Here is a 16,188-nt window from a genome sequence, read left to right on the forward strand (position 1 = left end):
TGCAGGTTTGGTTGAGAAATTTGTGTTAAGAAACAGGGAATTAAGAAGGTATATTTTGGTGACTCTACTATCAGAGCGAAGAGACATGTTGGGCGTTACATTTTTGAAGAAACCGGAGAATTTGAATTTTTTGGAAATTGGACACCAAAAAGTGTCTGCTTTTATGCAGTTTATGCAACCTGATGGACAATGGTTAGACTCGTGGGACAAGCCGAGGTTGTCTTGGACTGAGGAGTTGGGCAGGGAACTTACGCCAAGGGAATGGGAAAAGATTTGGAGGGTATCGACGACTGCCAAAGTAGATTTGCAATTACGCTATATACACCAGAGGATATTGGGCAGGATATATTGGACCCCAGTACGTATGTGTAAATTGGGATTGGATGATCGGTGTTGGGGTTGTGGGAAAGAACAAGGTACTTTGATACATATGTTATGGTATTGTGAAAGAGTGGAGCGTTTTTGGAGGGAGGTTATTGATAGGGTCGATCAAATTTGGGACATTGTTTATCCACGCAATCCTTTAGTGGTTATCTTATTGTTGTATAGTGGTGGATGGGATGTGAGTTGGGTGATATCATGTGGAGTAATCAAAGTTTTGTTGGTGGCGGCTAAACAGGTGTGGAGGGTTTGGAAGACACGGAAGAAGCCGATGGTGGAGGAATGGATTTCAGATGTTAGAATTTTATCCAGATTTGAGAAAACAATGTATTGCAAACAAAGCAGGGAAACCCTTTATGAGGATATGTGGGGGAGCTTTAGTGACCTTTATGGATGATGCTAGATTTGGTTCAGGAGTGTAGTGCATTGGTCTTTTTGTTTTTACAAGTAATATGTGTACATATGGGGAGGGGGTTTGTGTTGTCTTTATTTTGTGTGGTCCTGTTTGTCTGCTGTCATTTGTTTGGTACATCGGACTTTGTTTTAGGTTAGTCTTAAGTTTCATATGGTGGATTACAGGGTTATGGTTTGGATCTCTCTTTCAATTTGTTTTTCGCTGTTATGTATTTTGCAATTCAATGACCTAGGATGTTAATTCTGTTATTTATTGTACCTTGTTGAAAATGAGAAATAAAAAAAATAAAAAAGAACGAACATTGATAGGACCTAGCACACTGTGTGATGTTCTTGAGGTTTTTTATTTCCTGAGGGGGGATCTCATTTATGCTGAAAAACATTTATTTGAACTGGATTTCTTTGTGAGAACTGTTCTGAAGATGGTCTGAACAATGTGAGTTAGCTGGGATGTCATGTCCAAACCACTTAAAACTAGGGCAGGAATCCCCCACACCATCTCTGCACCTTTGTTACTGCATCCCGATAAGTGGACATACATACATTAAAGACAACCAACATTGGAACTTTTTAAGTGCAGGTAGGCGGTACGGCCAGCTGCGCTTAGGATGGGACCATGATGAGTTCAGCGCTAGAGTGGAGACAGAGGCAGGTGTTGGGTGTCCTGACCCACGTTTGAGCTATCATGCTGCAACATTTGGTGCTGTGGGCTTAGAAAATCCAAGATGGCCAAAAAGCCCACATGTGCGCCAGAATCCAGGAGAACCACGCAGTTTGTGCACACTAAAATGGTTGCCTAACTTGCCACCCACCAGTGCGAGCAGGATGGGCCGGGGTGCCATGAGTGAAATGTGTGCCAAAGGAAAAACCACACTTTAAAATCACCTTTTGTTTCCCTGAATGCCAGCTCAAAATGCCTATTTTCAAACATTGCAACATATCCAAAAATCTCACTGAACACCAGCGGACATCTGGCAGAATGAAGTATGTGTGCATACTAAATCTGGGAAGTTGAAGAGCCCCAAAACAATGTTCATAACAAGACTGGCTGAGCTCTGCAGGTCTGCAGCAGCCTAACTGAAACTGGATTTAAAACTACCAAAAATCGAAAATGTTTAAATTAACTGAGTGACCTAATTTTGAGTGTCACATAGTTTGTCACCGTTGAAATGTCATAGTTTTGAACTTAGAATCAGCATTCTAGCTGCATATGTAAAAATTGTCTTGACTTAAACTGGGGAACAAAAAGTGACATTTTATCTGAAACCTGGCTTAATGAAACTGAATTCTGCCTGACATCTACCCCCACAGGAGTTAAAACCTGCTCAGCCACTCTTTCCCTTGCCAAAAGGAGTTGTCACCTCTCTGATTAGATTAGGGGTGGAGCAGCTACAGGGAGTTGAACAAAGGCCTGTCCTGGGCCCAGGCAGATGGTTTATTAGGGTGGCCATAAAATAGCTTCCTCTTGGCAGAAGCTGGGAGGGGCAGGGTCTCTGAGCTTGGCAGAAACTGGATAAACTGGTTTCTACACCATGTGACCTGAAAAGACACACCCCTGTTGGCCAGAATATGATTCTAAGAAAGATGTATAACTCATGGTGCGGACTTGTCAAAATTATTTAAATGATACCATAATTCTTGTGATTTTTCTGTGCACATTTTAAGACGCGTTGGGAATTTGTGTGATGTTCTGGGGCAAAACCCCGCTATTTAGGATCCTACAGACTCTGTGTTTAAGCTAGAGACATGGGAATTTACTGGAGTATGTATGGACAGGCCGTGTATATGTGTATAATTTTTAATGAAGAACCAAGGTTGCATAACCCACTAAAATCGAAAATGTTGCCGTTTCTGAATGCAAGCCCTCAGGAAGAGCAGATTTGGGACAGAGACTACCTCATGTGATAGGTAATATGTACATGCAATGACAAACCACTATGTATTTGAGAAATGTGTATTTTGATCAAATATAGATTTGTGGGCAAACTGACCAGGGGAGGATCCTCTGACCCATAAAATCTACAGCATCACTCTGACTCACAGTTCATTCCCCAATCATGGGAGAGGGGAGAATTGGCCCAATGACAAGTTGAAAGAGGGGCTGGCTAGTGATGCTGCACACACACCCACTTTCAAAAGACATAAAAAGAGCCACTGGAAGCTAGAGAGGACATTCAATTCCATTTGCTGCAACACGCTCTGCCGGACCATACAACATCCAGAAGATCCCAGATTCAACACTTAGACTTTAACACTCCAAAGAACTTGATTCAGAACTCAAAGCAAGGGCCTAAACCAACAAACTGAGAACTCTTCTCAGTAGGCCTCAGCATCCAGCAAACCTAACAACGGTAGCAGCATCCAGGAGCCGTGCAGATCAGCGCTGGGTCTAGAGAAAGCTGTGCAGAAAGATCCAGAAGCAGTGCTGTACCCAGAGAAAGCAGAGCAGTATCCAGAACCAGAAGCCAGAGATCCAGAGTGACCCAGACCGCTGACTCAGATCACTGTGAAGTGCCGAGACCAGAACCAGAGTCCAGTCCAAAACCTGACCAGATCCGTGGCGAGGCCTATTTCTAAATATATTGTGAGTACCTAGCAGAACTGTGCAGAACCAATCTCTTAGTTAAAATAATATAATTCAATCTATTTTAAATCTAACCAGAACTGCCTCCTGTCACCTGTCATTTGCAAAGCTGTCACCTGCCATTTTCTAGCTGCAAGCTGTAACCTGTCGCTTTGAACTTTTAAAATTTCAAATCCGAAAAACTACCTTTATTTAATCGTCCGTATCTCTAGACCCGTTTGGGCTAGGAACTTGGTTTAACTTTCCTCTGAAAGCTTAGAATACTTTCTCCGTAATCACGATTCTCGCACCCGCGAATTTTGCCGCGATTTGGCCCGATTTCTTTACTTGTAAAAAGATAGCTGCTTTTGCCTGAACTACTAAATTTCGTTTGCCTCTTAAGAACCATCCCTGAATCATTGCTAGAGTGAGCCTGGACTAATATTAACTAGATACCACTCACCCTGAACCTCCGGAAGGGAATTAAAAGCATTTTCAGCATATTTCACACTGCATTGTCACCATATTCAAAGCACTTGGGTCTGTGTTTCAAAACTCCTATCTGTTGTATAAGCTGCTGGGGGAGAATTGAACTGAACTCTATTTGATTGCATTCCTAAGAACTGAGTCCCATTCTATTCATCTCCTTACATTGCATTAAGGGGGGGGTGAATTGTCCAAGAAAGTGATTACATTGTTTTTTGCTGAAATCATATCAAGTTATTTTCTGTACTGCATTTCATTCCACATTGCATCCATTTGAAACCATAAAAGTATTGTTTCTATCGTATCCATCCTATAACCACTCATCATTGATTATAAAGAAGTGTGCTAGTGCCGGACTATCCATTATTGATTACTGCTCAGATTAAGTGTGATATTCAATTATTAATGTATTATAAAGTGTGATATATATATATATATATATTGTTTAAATTATCAAATAAACCGTTTAAACTTGCAAAACAGAACTACTTCTTGGCTCAGTGGGGTCAGGGGGATTCCAAGAGAGGGGTGTTATATAGGGGTAGTCATCCAGAACTCATGAACTGGACGTAAAGATATATCAATAAGGGTTTCCATTCAGTATCCCAGACTGGGCATTGACTTAGCTGTAGTGCTGGATTGAATCCTCTTACACAGGTTAGAGGCAAGGGAAAAATGTTAGCTTTGCTAGCAAGCATAGATGGCTGGGTTGAGGGAATGTTTCAGACTGAGCACAGAATGCACTCTCTAAGTCACATGCTTGAATCCCATTCAGTTGGAATCAGGATTTCATCCATCTGTGATTGACCAGAATTAGGATAACCACATTTTGGGATTTTCTTTTTAGTAGAGCAGAGTTGTAACCTATGTTTTTCTTGCAGGCACAGCGGCAAATACTCTTTTAGTTGCTAGCTTATCCTGTAGCCAAGCAGAGTTCAGAACTCATTATTTGAAGATGTGGGCGCATTGTTTTGTTGCATTTTGTTGCATCTCTTCGGATTGTGCGAATACCTTATGTTAGAGATGACACAAAGCTTGTAGGAGTTTGGTAATTTGCTCACCTATTGATTGACCATGCATATAAAGTATTAGGCATTTCGCAGGCACTCCTATTAAATGCCCATAAAAGCTCAAACTGCTTGTTGCTCTGGCTCATGTGTCCAGCACGAAAGTCACAGAAAGTTGCTCAGAAAACGAGCAGCCCCAGACAGAGTGGCCAAAGGCAGTCAAAACAACCATGCACCCTGCAAACCAGCTTTAACACTTTTCTGACGAATGCCATGTACTCCACACAGTCTGCAAATTACTGAGGGCCCACCTCTGAATTTGGATTAATTCTTTTTTTTGTATTATTGTTTGGTTGATAAATCAACCTTTCAAGTTATATGTTCAAATCCACAAACATTTTACATTTATAAAGTGTACAAACTATAGTAAACAATAATAAAAATATAAATTATTCAAATCATGTTCACATACATCAATAAATCAAAAGAAAAATAGATGAATTGGATTCACATGCTAAAATTAACATATTTACTACAGTACTAAAACAACATAGTTTACTAGATATATAACATTTAAAATCTAGATAAAAAAGGTTTAATGATATAGTTGATGGATATATGCTATTGTAATTGGGTTTCAAGTTCCAAATCATTCAAACCCAACCCAAATTAAATAGTAGTAATTCTAATTGCAGGTTGAGTAGCACCAAATATTCTATGCCAAAGTTAATCAATAGATATACATTTATTATCAAATAAATGTCTAAAATGTTTATGGATGAAGACAGAGCAGAACAAACTGATCTACGCTGATTTTGCCGCGGCCGGAAAGTTCGCATGAGAAAGGTGTGAACCACCAAAAGTTTGCAGCTTTCTCGTGCAAACACATGTACATACCCACACCACACCCCCACCCACACCACACCGCCAACATAAACAAATCCCACATCCTTTTTTTTCACGTGGAGTCCCTGCAGCGCCAGTTCCCTTTCACTTCTGTGATCGGGAACCGGCGCCGCAGGGTCCTTTTCTTTTTTAATTTATTGTTTTACGGGGCTGCAGGGGTTTTCCCCCGCAGCCCCTGCTCACTATACAATAAAGTATAGTGAGCGGGGTGTTGCGGGGAACACCCCCACAGCCCCAGTTTCTTTTCTTCCTGGGTGTGCTGCGGGGGTGTCCCCCGCAACACCCCGGTCACTATACCACACAGTATAGTGACCGGGGTGTTGCGGGGGACACTGCTGCAGTGGTCTTTTTTTTTTTTTTTTTTAACTTACCTGCAATGCTACCACCAAAGGTTCATACTTTTGGTGTTCAAACCTTTGGTGGTAGCATTTTTAGAACTTTTTGTTCATGCAACAGTTTAGATAGTCTTTTTGTACAATACCGAACAAACCACAATAAGGTGTTTTAAAGTTTCAGTCTGTTCAAATCAGTTACAAAAGCGATATATGTTCTCCTGTTTTTTCAAGACACCAGGTCTGCATAAGATTTTTCTAGCATGCCGTACGTTAAATCTGAATCTCATATAGAGATTTCTGAACTTTGTGGAAGGATATTTGGTTAAATACGACTCCATAAATCTAAATTTTTTAAGACCAAAAAGTGTTAAGTAAAAATCCTTATAGGGGTTACATTGTTCTAAGGAATAAATCAAATCTTGTGGGTATAATTTCATTTGCGCTCGTCTAGGGTTATTAATAAGCATCTCAATTGAAATATCTGCGTCCACCAATAAATACAAAGTAAAATGTCTCCATTTTAGTGGAAACAAATGAGTTGACTGTAATAAAATATGCTAAAATTTGTGATAAACCTTGATACTGCATTGATATTAAACATTTCCTTAAAAATTAGCACAATTTCCAAGCATACATAATGAATAATGAAAGAGACCAACTCAAAACGAATCAAAGATACAGGAAAAGAGTTGGGCATGTTAAGAACAGAACGCCAAAATGTCCCTCCCTCTTGGAGATTTCATTTCGGAGCCATAGGTGATAATAGAGATCACTTTTAAAGTATACATCATCATTACTGGAGAGAGAGTATATTTACCAAATTTATACAACTTTGGCTTGTGAAATCAATGCATATATCTTATATTACCAATATCAAAAGTAAGTTATATCATTTACTCGTTCATTAATCTTAACCCCCAAATACTTGTAATACGAGGTAGTTAATATGAGTTCTTTGTGAAATGTCCAAACAAAGGGTTTACGCAGCCGACACTTTGCTCTGACACATTCCATGATCTGCGTTTTCTACAAGTTAATCGACATGTGATTCTCATAAGCATACATCGATAAGCCTTCAATAAGCCTTTGTAGACCTCCTTGCGTTTTAGATAGTAAAATGAGGTCATCAGCGTAAAGAATCCATGCAATTTGCTGTAATCCTAGCTTAGGGGCATCAGAATTGATGTTACCAAGTCTATATCCTATATCTAAGATAAAGAGATTTAAAATCGTTGAGGCAAGTATACACCTCTGCTTAAGGCCACGATGAGTTGGAAAAGAGGATGTCACCTGGCCATGAAGGGTGAGTGTAACTTGCATGGACGTATCAGAGTGTAATAATGCAATCACCTTAACGAAAGCGGATAGCCCAAATTCATACGTTTATTTAATAGTAAGGCTCGGTAAATGGAGTCAAAAGCCCCTCTAAAGTCAACAAAAGCCAAATATAGTGGCTGTTTTTGATGAATGCAGAGAGACTTAATGACATTGAGAGATGTAATATTAATCGCCATACCTTTTCCAGCAACAAAACCAGTTTAAAATCTATCTTGCTTTTTAAACAAATGAATCCACTCTTGCAGGTCTCTCAAAACAAGACACGCACAAGTTTTGCCAGGAGTGTCAAGAAGGGCGATCATTCTATAATTAGACAGATTTTGTCTGTCGCCCTTCTTGAACACTGGAATAATAATGGAGTGATGCCACGAAGTTGGTAATTTTTGGGTGTTGACAATTTGCAAGAATAGTTGAAAAAGAATTGTAGCCCATAATTCAGGGAATTATTTAAGCATTAAGTTCGATAAGCCGTCAGGGCCAGATGCCCGTGAACGGCTCGATTTTTAAAATATAAAATAAGATAAGAATTTCATAGAAAACCGTACATCAGAATATTGTTAATTAGCTTGGGCTCGTGATTCTGGTTTAGCATACAATTTGGAGAAATGTGCAATTCTTTGGCATTCAGAGACAATTTATTTGCACTGAGATTTGAGAGTCTGAATTAGTCTTATTGATCAAATCCCAGATTTGCGAGGTATTGGTGGAGCCGATCTCTTTCAACATGCACTCTCCATCTTTCTGGTAGAGAGTGGCTCGATCCGCTCTCATCCAGTTCTTGTGTCTGGTTTTAATTACTTTCAGGGCTGACCATCTAGACTCAGGAGATAGTAGTAAAGCAGTTTATTTTTCACGTCTACACACAGATTTCTGTTAATGAACACTAGAATCAAATATATGTTTAGGAGTGTATACTTGCTTATTCTTATATTGTGTTCTAAATAATTGTAACATATTACTATATTAAAAATGGTCTTTATAGCCAAAGGATTGACATTTCCTGATAGAATCTTTCCAGATAATCCCAAATTGTGTGAGATCGTCTTCTGTCCAACACAATCTATTGTGACCATTGTTTATTGCCACAGATTTTTTATATTTGGTGTACATGTTTTCATTGGGAATATCCTGCATATTCCACTTTAGATGTAATATCTCGTGATTGCTCTCTGTAGTCGAGAGCACTTTAAATTGTGATACTAATGAAAACAGTTCTCGATTGACAGATGTAATCTATGGTTTCACCTGATTGTCCCCGCTTCCACGTGTAATGGACAGGGGTATCCTCCAGGCTAGAGCCGTTTACCATAATTACATTCTTGGCCTTAACGAAACTATTCCATTGTATCAATCTCAAATCAGTATGACTGATGGAGTTATCAAAACAGTGTAGATTTAAATCACCAGCCAATATGATGTAAGGATATACACTTGCCCTGATAATCACCTGCCATATCGACTTCAGATCTCTAAAAAATGTATCTGAGGTTATCGCTACTGGATTCCAGAAGATGTAAATTATATCTAATTTGATTTATCTTAATTTGAATATATTGCATGTATGGATTAGGGACGGACTGAGATTCAAGAGTGATCCTAGTGCTCGTTTTCAAGGCAATAATTAGACAGGACATAGGGCGACCCTTTGAGGAGCGTATGGCTGGATTTAGGATAATGTGGTAGTTATCCCATGAAGGTCTTTCTATCAGCCATGTCTCCTGTAATAAGATTACATCATGTTCTTTGAGACCATTGGTAGACATCCTCAATAAATGGTTAGACCCTATAGTATTCCAGCTCACCAATGACATAGAAGAAATACCTGTTCAGAATGTTAGTTATGTCTGGGAGCAGGAACATTTACAGAAAGATTGTGATTTGAGTACAATTGTTTCAGATATATCCTGCACTTTGTCCCTCGCCTCCATATCCTGTGTTGTAACTGATTTGGAGTAATTCTGATTATTTAATCTTATGTCATCAATCAGAAGTTCAAAGCCTAGTTCATATAATTCGGTTTGCGCTAGCAATATGGTGTTTAAAATTACTCTGGAAGCATAACCAAATCCTTGCAATGGACAGATGGTTTTGCTTTTTTTAAATTCAATCTGCTCAATATCTGTAGATTCAATGTCTTCAAGCAAGGGGACATCTGTCAATAATGCAAGAATACATCTTCTGTTCAGATCGCACTTTACATACGGAGATCCTCTGCATCGGATAAATATAGAAGGCAGGTGATGTCTCTTTGCATCCATCTTAGAAAATTGCGAAGTAGAGGATGGATTATTCAGGTAGTGAGAATTTTGCAAATGTGGAGGGTTAAAGCAGCCTACCTTGGGTTCAATCAAGGGTATTAGTTGACGATTAAAAGTAGATTGTTCTTGCCCAGGAGCCCTCTCACCCAAAGGCTCCTCATTATGTGATTTGTAGGTTTGCATTATGGAATGCTGATTTGACATATATTGCTCCACTGCTAATCTTATCGACTGTTCAAACGGAATCCATATTATTGCTTGTTCCTCAGGTTTTGCTGCTTGAGTATTTGGTCAAAAGTCAATCATAGAATTATTTTTAAGCAAGTCATCTAATTTAGATTGTGTTTCTACAGCTGCGATTTAGGAACTACATCTGTCGGAATTAGTTCTGCTTTCGTAGTGATGTTTGATTTAGGATTTAAGTCGCAGATACTATTCGACTTGGTCACTAGAAGTGGATTCCACTGAGAGGCCATATAATTATCAACCTCTTTTCAAATTTCTAAGCATCTAGCATCCAAGCTGTGCACATCTTCCTGTATGGTAGAGAGAGAATGCACTACAGCGTCATCATTATGTTTACTTGTTGCGCTTTGTGCATTTTTAGCAGCCTCCATCAACTCATCTACAGGAGTATACGTTGTTGGAAGTATGCTTTGTACTTCATGTTTGTCTTTTGTATTTTGCGCCATTTGTGTATATTTTTTCTGAACAGCAACAGCCGCCATAGTGACGCTTTTCCTCAGCAAGGAAAGAGCTTTAAAAAAAGATCTGGTTGCCGGCTGCACATTGTTTTGGGGGGGGGGGGGGGGGTTTGCAATGTTTTTTTCCCCTGGATCAGACATTTCTTTTTCGTTTTGCTAACAAAATGACTTTGCGAATTCTTAGAGAATATAGTGTAGCCTTGTTTTTTCATGGTGTTCGGGGCTACTGAGATTTCGTCACACAAATGAGTGACAACCTGGACCGGTGAAACAACCTCCGACTCCTTCCGCGAGTCAAGAGGCTCAGCAGAAATTATTTGAGCGAAGCATTTTCTCTCTTGTCAGGTCTCGCAACGTCTTTGATGATTGTTCGTTGAGAAAGAAATGTTATCGTTCACAAATTCTTTACTTTTTTTGTTTGGGCATGCAAAAAGAGTAGACCGCTTTGCTTGCCAATTAATTAAATTTTCAATCTGTTTATCTTGTGATTTGAGTTTGAGGTCCAAACTCTCAAATAGCTTGAAGAGTGACGAAATTGCCAGGTTCATTGCATGCAACGTGGTCTTGATTAAGATAGAGGAGGAGATGTTATGGTGCGGAGGTTGAACACGGGGAGAGTGCAAAATAGGTTGTCAAGGGGTCGGTGCAACATAAGATGAGGCCAAAATAGATGCATTCTCAGAATATATAATTAAAACCTCGGGCAAATGCAGCGTAGTCTCCCTATTATCACCTTCCAAGCTAAAGGAAAAGTTGGAGTCAAAATCTATAACGGCATGAGGAGAAACCTGTTTCGGCGCTGAGATATCAGAAAAAGACAGTTCAGATGGGGGAGTCAAAGTAATGGTTGAATCCGCATTAATATTGGATTTTTGGCCCACATCTAAAGAATTTAGAATATTTTCCTTAGTCCCAATCACTCTGCACACTTTTTGTTTTGTAAATAAAGGAAGTTTGCAGCTTTTAATCAGAGTATTGTCTGAAACGGTAGCTGGATTTACCTGGGCCACCGCATCATCATGTTTAAAGAAATCTAATTGCTAATCTGTCGCTACAGACGATATATCAAAACTTAAAGGTTATTTTGCATAATAAAATTTCTAAAAGTGCATACAATGGGCCTCTTGAGGAAAAAGTAACAAAGGTGCTTCAGTAGCAAGTTCACACAGCCAATAATTACTTGCCAATAAAACATGAGTGGACCGGCCTAGTCCATACAAAAAGCGACAAAACAAATCCAAACCACCAATGACTAAACATGCATTCACACTACCACAGTACCTCTTCTCTTAAACTGTGGTCTACCGTCTGCCCGGGGTAATGGCAACACACAAAGGACTCAGGAGGAGGACTACGCACAATAGCTTTTTGTGAGTTTTCCTTGTGGCAAGTAGGGTAGGGAAAAGACGTGTAGGAAGAGAGAGAGACTGGGCGGAGACATGGGTTTGGCACATAGTGGAAACTGGGGTGGGAGGGACCCTCTCCGAAAGTGGCAAGGGGGAGAGCCAGAGCAACTTTGCAGTGGGTTAGCTTTAAGGGGGCTGCCCTCTGCTACTTCGCTTTTATGCAGGCTATATTCAGAACTCCAAACTTCATTATCTTTTTCCTTTCGTCGGTCTGTTGGTATCTTGCTCATTTCTTCAACATAACAGTCTCGGGCACCATGAAGGGAGCACAATATGCTTCCTGAACGGTCATGCTATTGTGGCGGTGGACAGTACAAATGCATTTTAACAGACCAAAATTACAAACCTTTCAATTATATGCACAACTCGGAGAGTGGTGGATTTTAAATGTATATAGTAGAATCTAATCAATATGGTACAGAGCAGATGATTAGATTCATGATGAAGGAAAAGCAGGCAATCTACAGTAAAGTGACTCAATACCTTTTTAAGTAGCTGGATTGTACGTTGCTTCATATCCAAATCCAAAATCATTTGGTTCTTACTTTTTTCACACTCATTAAGTTTGTTAGTCATCAATTTCTTTTCTTCAAGCATTGTGGAAACCTAAAGAGGAAAATGTCAGATGTTTATTGCACAACACTTTTGTTAAGGTGTGTGTTAAGTACATTTTAATTAAATAAGGTAATGCTTTAAGGAGCATATTTGTATAGCTTTTATGAGCACAATATGAAGAGAATATGAAAAAACCTGCAGTGCCTGTGAAGCTTCTCATCAGTCCTTTAGCACCTCATTGGTTCCTAATCTTTGGCAATCCGGCAGCAATCGAGTGGCAGGATTTAAGGATGCACATGTATTCTTATTACAGAAGAAGCCAGGAAATGTCATGGTGCTTGTCACGATTCATGGTATCATGCCACTTCACCCCAATGGGTAGCCCCTTCCCTGTGAGGTTACGTCACTACCCGATGGTCCCTGTACAGGTGATAAAAAGAGGGAGGGCCTCACAGGGAGAGACTCCTCCTATGGGGACAAGGCCTTCCGTTCCATGAAGGAATTCCCCAATTATCCTTCCCTAAAAACTATGAAACCCTTCAGATCTGTTGAGGCTCAAGTTGGGAGTACTAATGTGTACTATTTTGATACTACTCTTCTTCCTGCAAGATTAGACGCCATCTATATGAATACTCTGTGTAAATAGGATGTGTACTATTAAGATACTGAGAAGAAGAACATTCACAGAGTCATGCAGTACACTCGCATGAAATATACTGGGACGAGGTGGCCCCAAGGAGTCAAGAGGAGTACACAACAGAGCCTGACCATGGACTATGGCACTCCGCGTGGGAAGTTCCATTTGAACAAGATAAAAAGCAAAGAAGCACTCTGTGAAGGGCAACAGGTGTGAATTGTGCTTTTTAGGACAGTTTTTCTAGAGGCCACCCAAGGGCATCCTAAAACCATGCCGGAGGCAATACAGAAACTACACTCTTAGTATAAAGCTGTACTACTTAAGAGGATTATCTTAGGAGGGAGAGAGGGTTGTAGATCGGTACAGAGAAATTGTAGCATGCATATGGTCCAAAGAAACACCGATACACTTATGTATTGTAAAAATAATGGTATATTTTATATTCACATAAGTAAAGACAAATCTTTAGTATATCAGAACTCAAACGCAATTATAAAAACCAGCACAATACTATGGTAAGCAAACCAAAATATAACCTTATTTATAGCTGCAATATGCAGTTCAGGGCGAGTAAAACCTAATGATACACATTTCGAACGGCAATCAGTATTCACGAGGAGTGCAAACAAATTAGTTATAAGTAATTCAAGGGCAGCAGACCATATTGGTCATAACCTACAGTGTTATTCAGTTTCAAGAATCACCTAGTTATACCAACTCTGTTACAAGAATACACCCTGCAACGGATGTAACTTATTCTACTGTTAGGAATGGATACAGTTACACTAGCACCACTTTTCAGAAAACAGTTCAAAGATAGGCAAATAACTTTTCAGAGGGGCAGTCAGATACTCACGGGTAAGTAAGAACTCAGTAAGACTGTTAGAAGTGCCCTAGGCAGTTCAAGGTAAGCACACCGCTGTTACACTTTTAAGAATTGCAGCAGCTATTCAAGGAAAGTAAACCCCTTTTGGTATATGAACTAACACAATTTTATAATACGGGAATAGGCAGGTATACCAATGATACTTTTCAGAAGTGTGGAATACAATTGTAAGGGAAGTAAGAACTCTAGCAGATCTTTCAGAAATGCAATCAGCAGTTCAATTTAAGTAAGAACCTACAAAACTTTCAGAGGGGCAGAATGCAACTCTAGGATAAGTGTGAACTCTAAAACTGTTTTGGAAATGCACTAAGCAAAACCCAATGGTACACTTTTTTAGAAGAGCAGCAGCTATTCAAGGTGATTAAATCCTATTGGTAAACTTTAACACTCAGTTTCAGAATAAAACAATGCCAACTAAATTTCTAGAAGAGTGAAACAATTTCCAGCTAAGTAAACAACCTATTATACTTATTAGAGGGTCAAAAAAGCAACTCAGCGTTAAGTAATAACTTAAGGACACTTTGTAACGTATTCTGTTCAGGAATCAAAGTAACACGAACACTTGTGATCTTTTCACGACAGAGGAATATACTTTTAAAGTTGAAAAAGACTGTTAAAATCCTTCCCTATTCTAGGGCATGAGTTATCCCAGAGGCAGAAGAGAGACCCTAGTGGTCTAGGAGTCAGCAGTAGGCAGGCCAAGATGAGGCTAAGATGATGGAAAATCTGAGTTCCAGAGGATTTATCTTTCATCAAGTAAATACAGACTGCAAAGTTAGTAGAAAGTGTTCAGGAATTTAGCAGAAGGCTCCCTAGATGTGTTCCAGCGTTGGGCCTGGTCGAACGGTATGGGTGAACTCCCAAACTCACTAATCGCCAACTCAGCCACACAGGATCGACACAAGCCAACAGAGTAGCTCAGCAGAGAAGAGGAGTTTCGGATGGACGTCTTCAAGATGCAGCAGCACAGGACCCGGTCCCGCGATTCTTGATCGTGGTGACTAAAGAGCAGACACTGGAAGGGAACTTGTAGCAGCAGTTGACAGAAAAGGCTCCAAAAAAAGGACTCTTCAAGGCGTCTCGCGGCTGTGGATTTGGAACCCTTTACAAGTAACGGATGAAGAACGGATATCGCCGGTCGGATTCTCTGCACCCTCTCAGTCCAGCACTTGGGTGAGGGGACTTTAGGGACTAGAATCGTGCCTCTGAAGGTCAAGCAGGAGTCCAGAGTTGCGAGAGCGCTGGACTTCTTAAGACTATGCACAGTACTCAAGCTGGAGGGTACCTGGTATTGGAGGTTTGCAGCCCATCAAGGGTGCAGCATGTCGAGGGATGGCTCATTTTGCAGGTTGTTGCAAGACTAGCGAGTCTCACCAGCCTCTAGGTAGGGGGTTATGCTCTTCGGGACCCCCAGGTCGCTTGGAAGGGTCAGAACAGGCTCTGGTAGCACAGCAAGCTCTCCGGTCGCTGGAATCTGTTATAGCAGTCTTTTCTTCATCTTCTAATTTGGTGCCAATGGCTGACTTTTATTTACCTTCCAGAATCAGACTTTTATCCAGGAACCCACGTAACTTCTGCCAACTCTATGTTATTCTTATTAATATAGCGCCAAAGCCCTCAGGCATCAGGGCGCTTACATAAATACCAACAATTAATCACAGACAACGGAGGCTACCTCATCATTCTACTTAAAAGGAAAGGTTTTTAAGCATTCCCTAATAAACAAGGTGACATTTCTCCAGGCGCAGTTCCATTGGCAGTGCATTCCATGCCTGGGGGACCAGTACTGGGAAGGATTTTCCATTCCCTCTTGCTTTTTTAAATCACGGGTTTGTGAGCAATTGAGCATCACCTTACCATAGGGTTCGATGGGGCTTGTAGGGTTCCAGTTTCTCCTTCAAGTAATCTGGAGCATTTCCAAATAAACACTTGCGGCCCAGAGCAAGAAACTTAAATCGGACTCTCGCTGCCACCCGGAGCCAATGAAGTTCTCTCGGAACCTCAGGTACCTTCAGTGATATGTATATATCGCTAGAGTTTTCACCTTCTCAAACACTGGAATCTGACATCCTTGAATTTCGAACTTTTTGTAGGCAGAGCTCAATTTTGCCCTGGCTTGCATGGATCCATACACCATGAGCTCGGTTTTCGAGCTATTTAAACAGAGCCAATTAGTTGTCATCCTGTTTTTGGTGATACCAAATACTTGACTCAATTTCTCTATATCCTGATCATAGACACCACTAAGTTCCATTGTCAACGGTATGTAATCAGTGTAGTTAGTAAATTGTAGGCCAAGCTCTTCCATTTTG

General features: G+C 40.3%; 1 protein-coding gene across 3 annotated transcripts in view; it reads right to left on the bottom strand.

Moving 5' to 3' along the window:
• KIF20B (kinesin family member 20B) overlaps positions 1–16,188 on the bottom strand; it is a 2,369,321-nt gene that overhangs the window by 629,113 nt on the left and 1,724,020 nt on the right. For all 3 annotated transcript variants that reach the window (XM_069611316.1, XM_069611317.1, XM_069611318.1), the window contains exon 22: positions 12,282–12,404. In XM_069611316.1, coding sequence (XP_069467417.1) covers positions 12,282–12,404 — 123 coding nt within the window. The remainder of the gene's footprint in view (positions 1–12,281; positions 12,405–16,188) is intronic.

This window comes from Ambystoma mexicanum, chromosome 8 (assembly GCF_040938575.1).
Source record: "Ambystoma mexicanum isolate Mex_15411 chromosome 8, UKY_AmexF1_1, whole genome shotgun sequence".
In the NCBI taxonomy this organism is placed as follows: Eukaryota; Metazoa; Chordata; class Amphibia; order Caudata; family Ambystomatidae; genus Ambystoma; species Ambystoma mexicanum.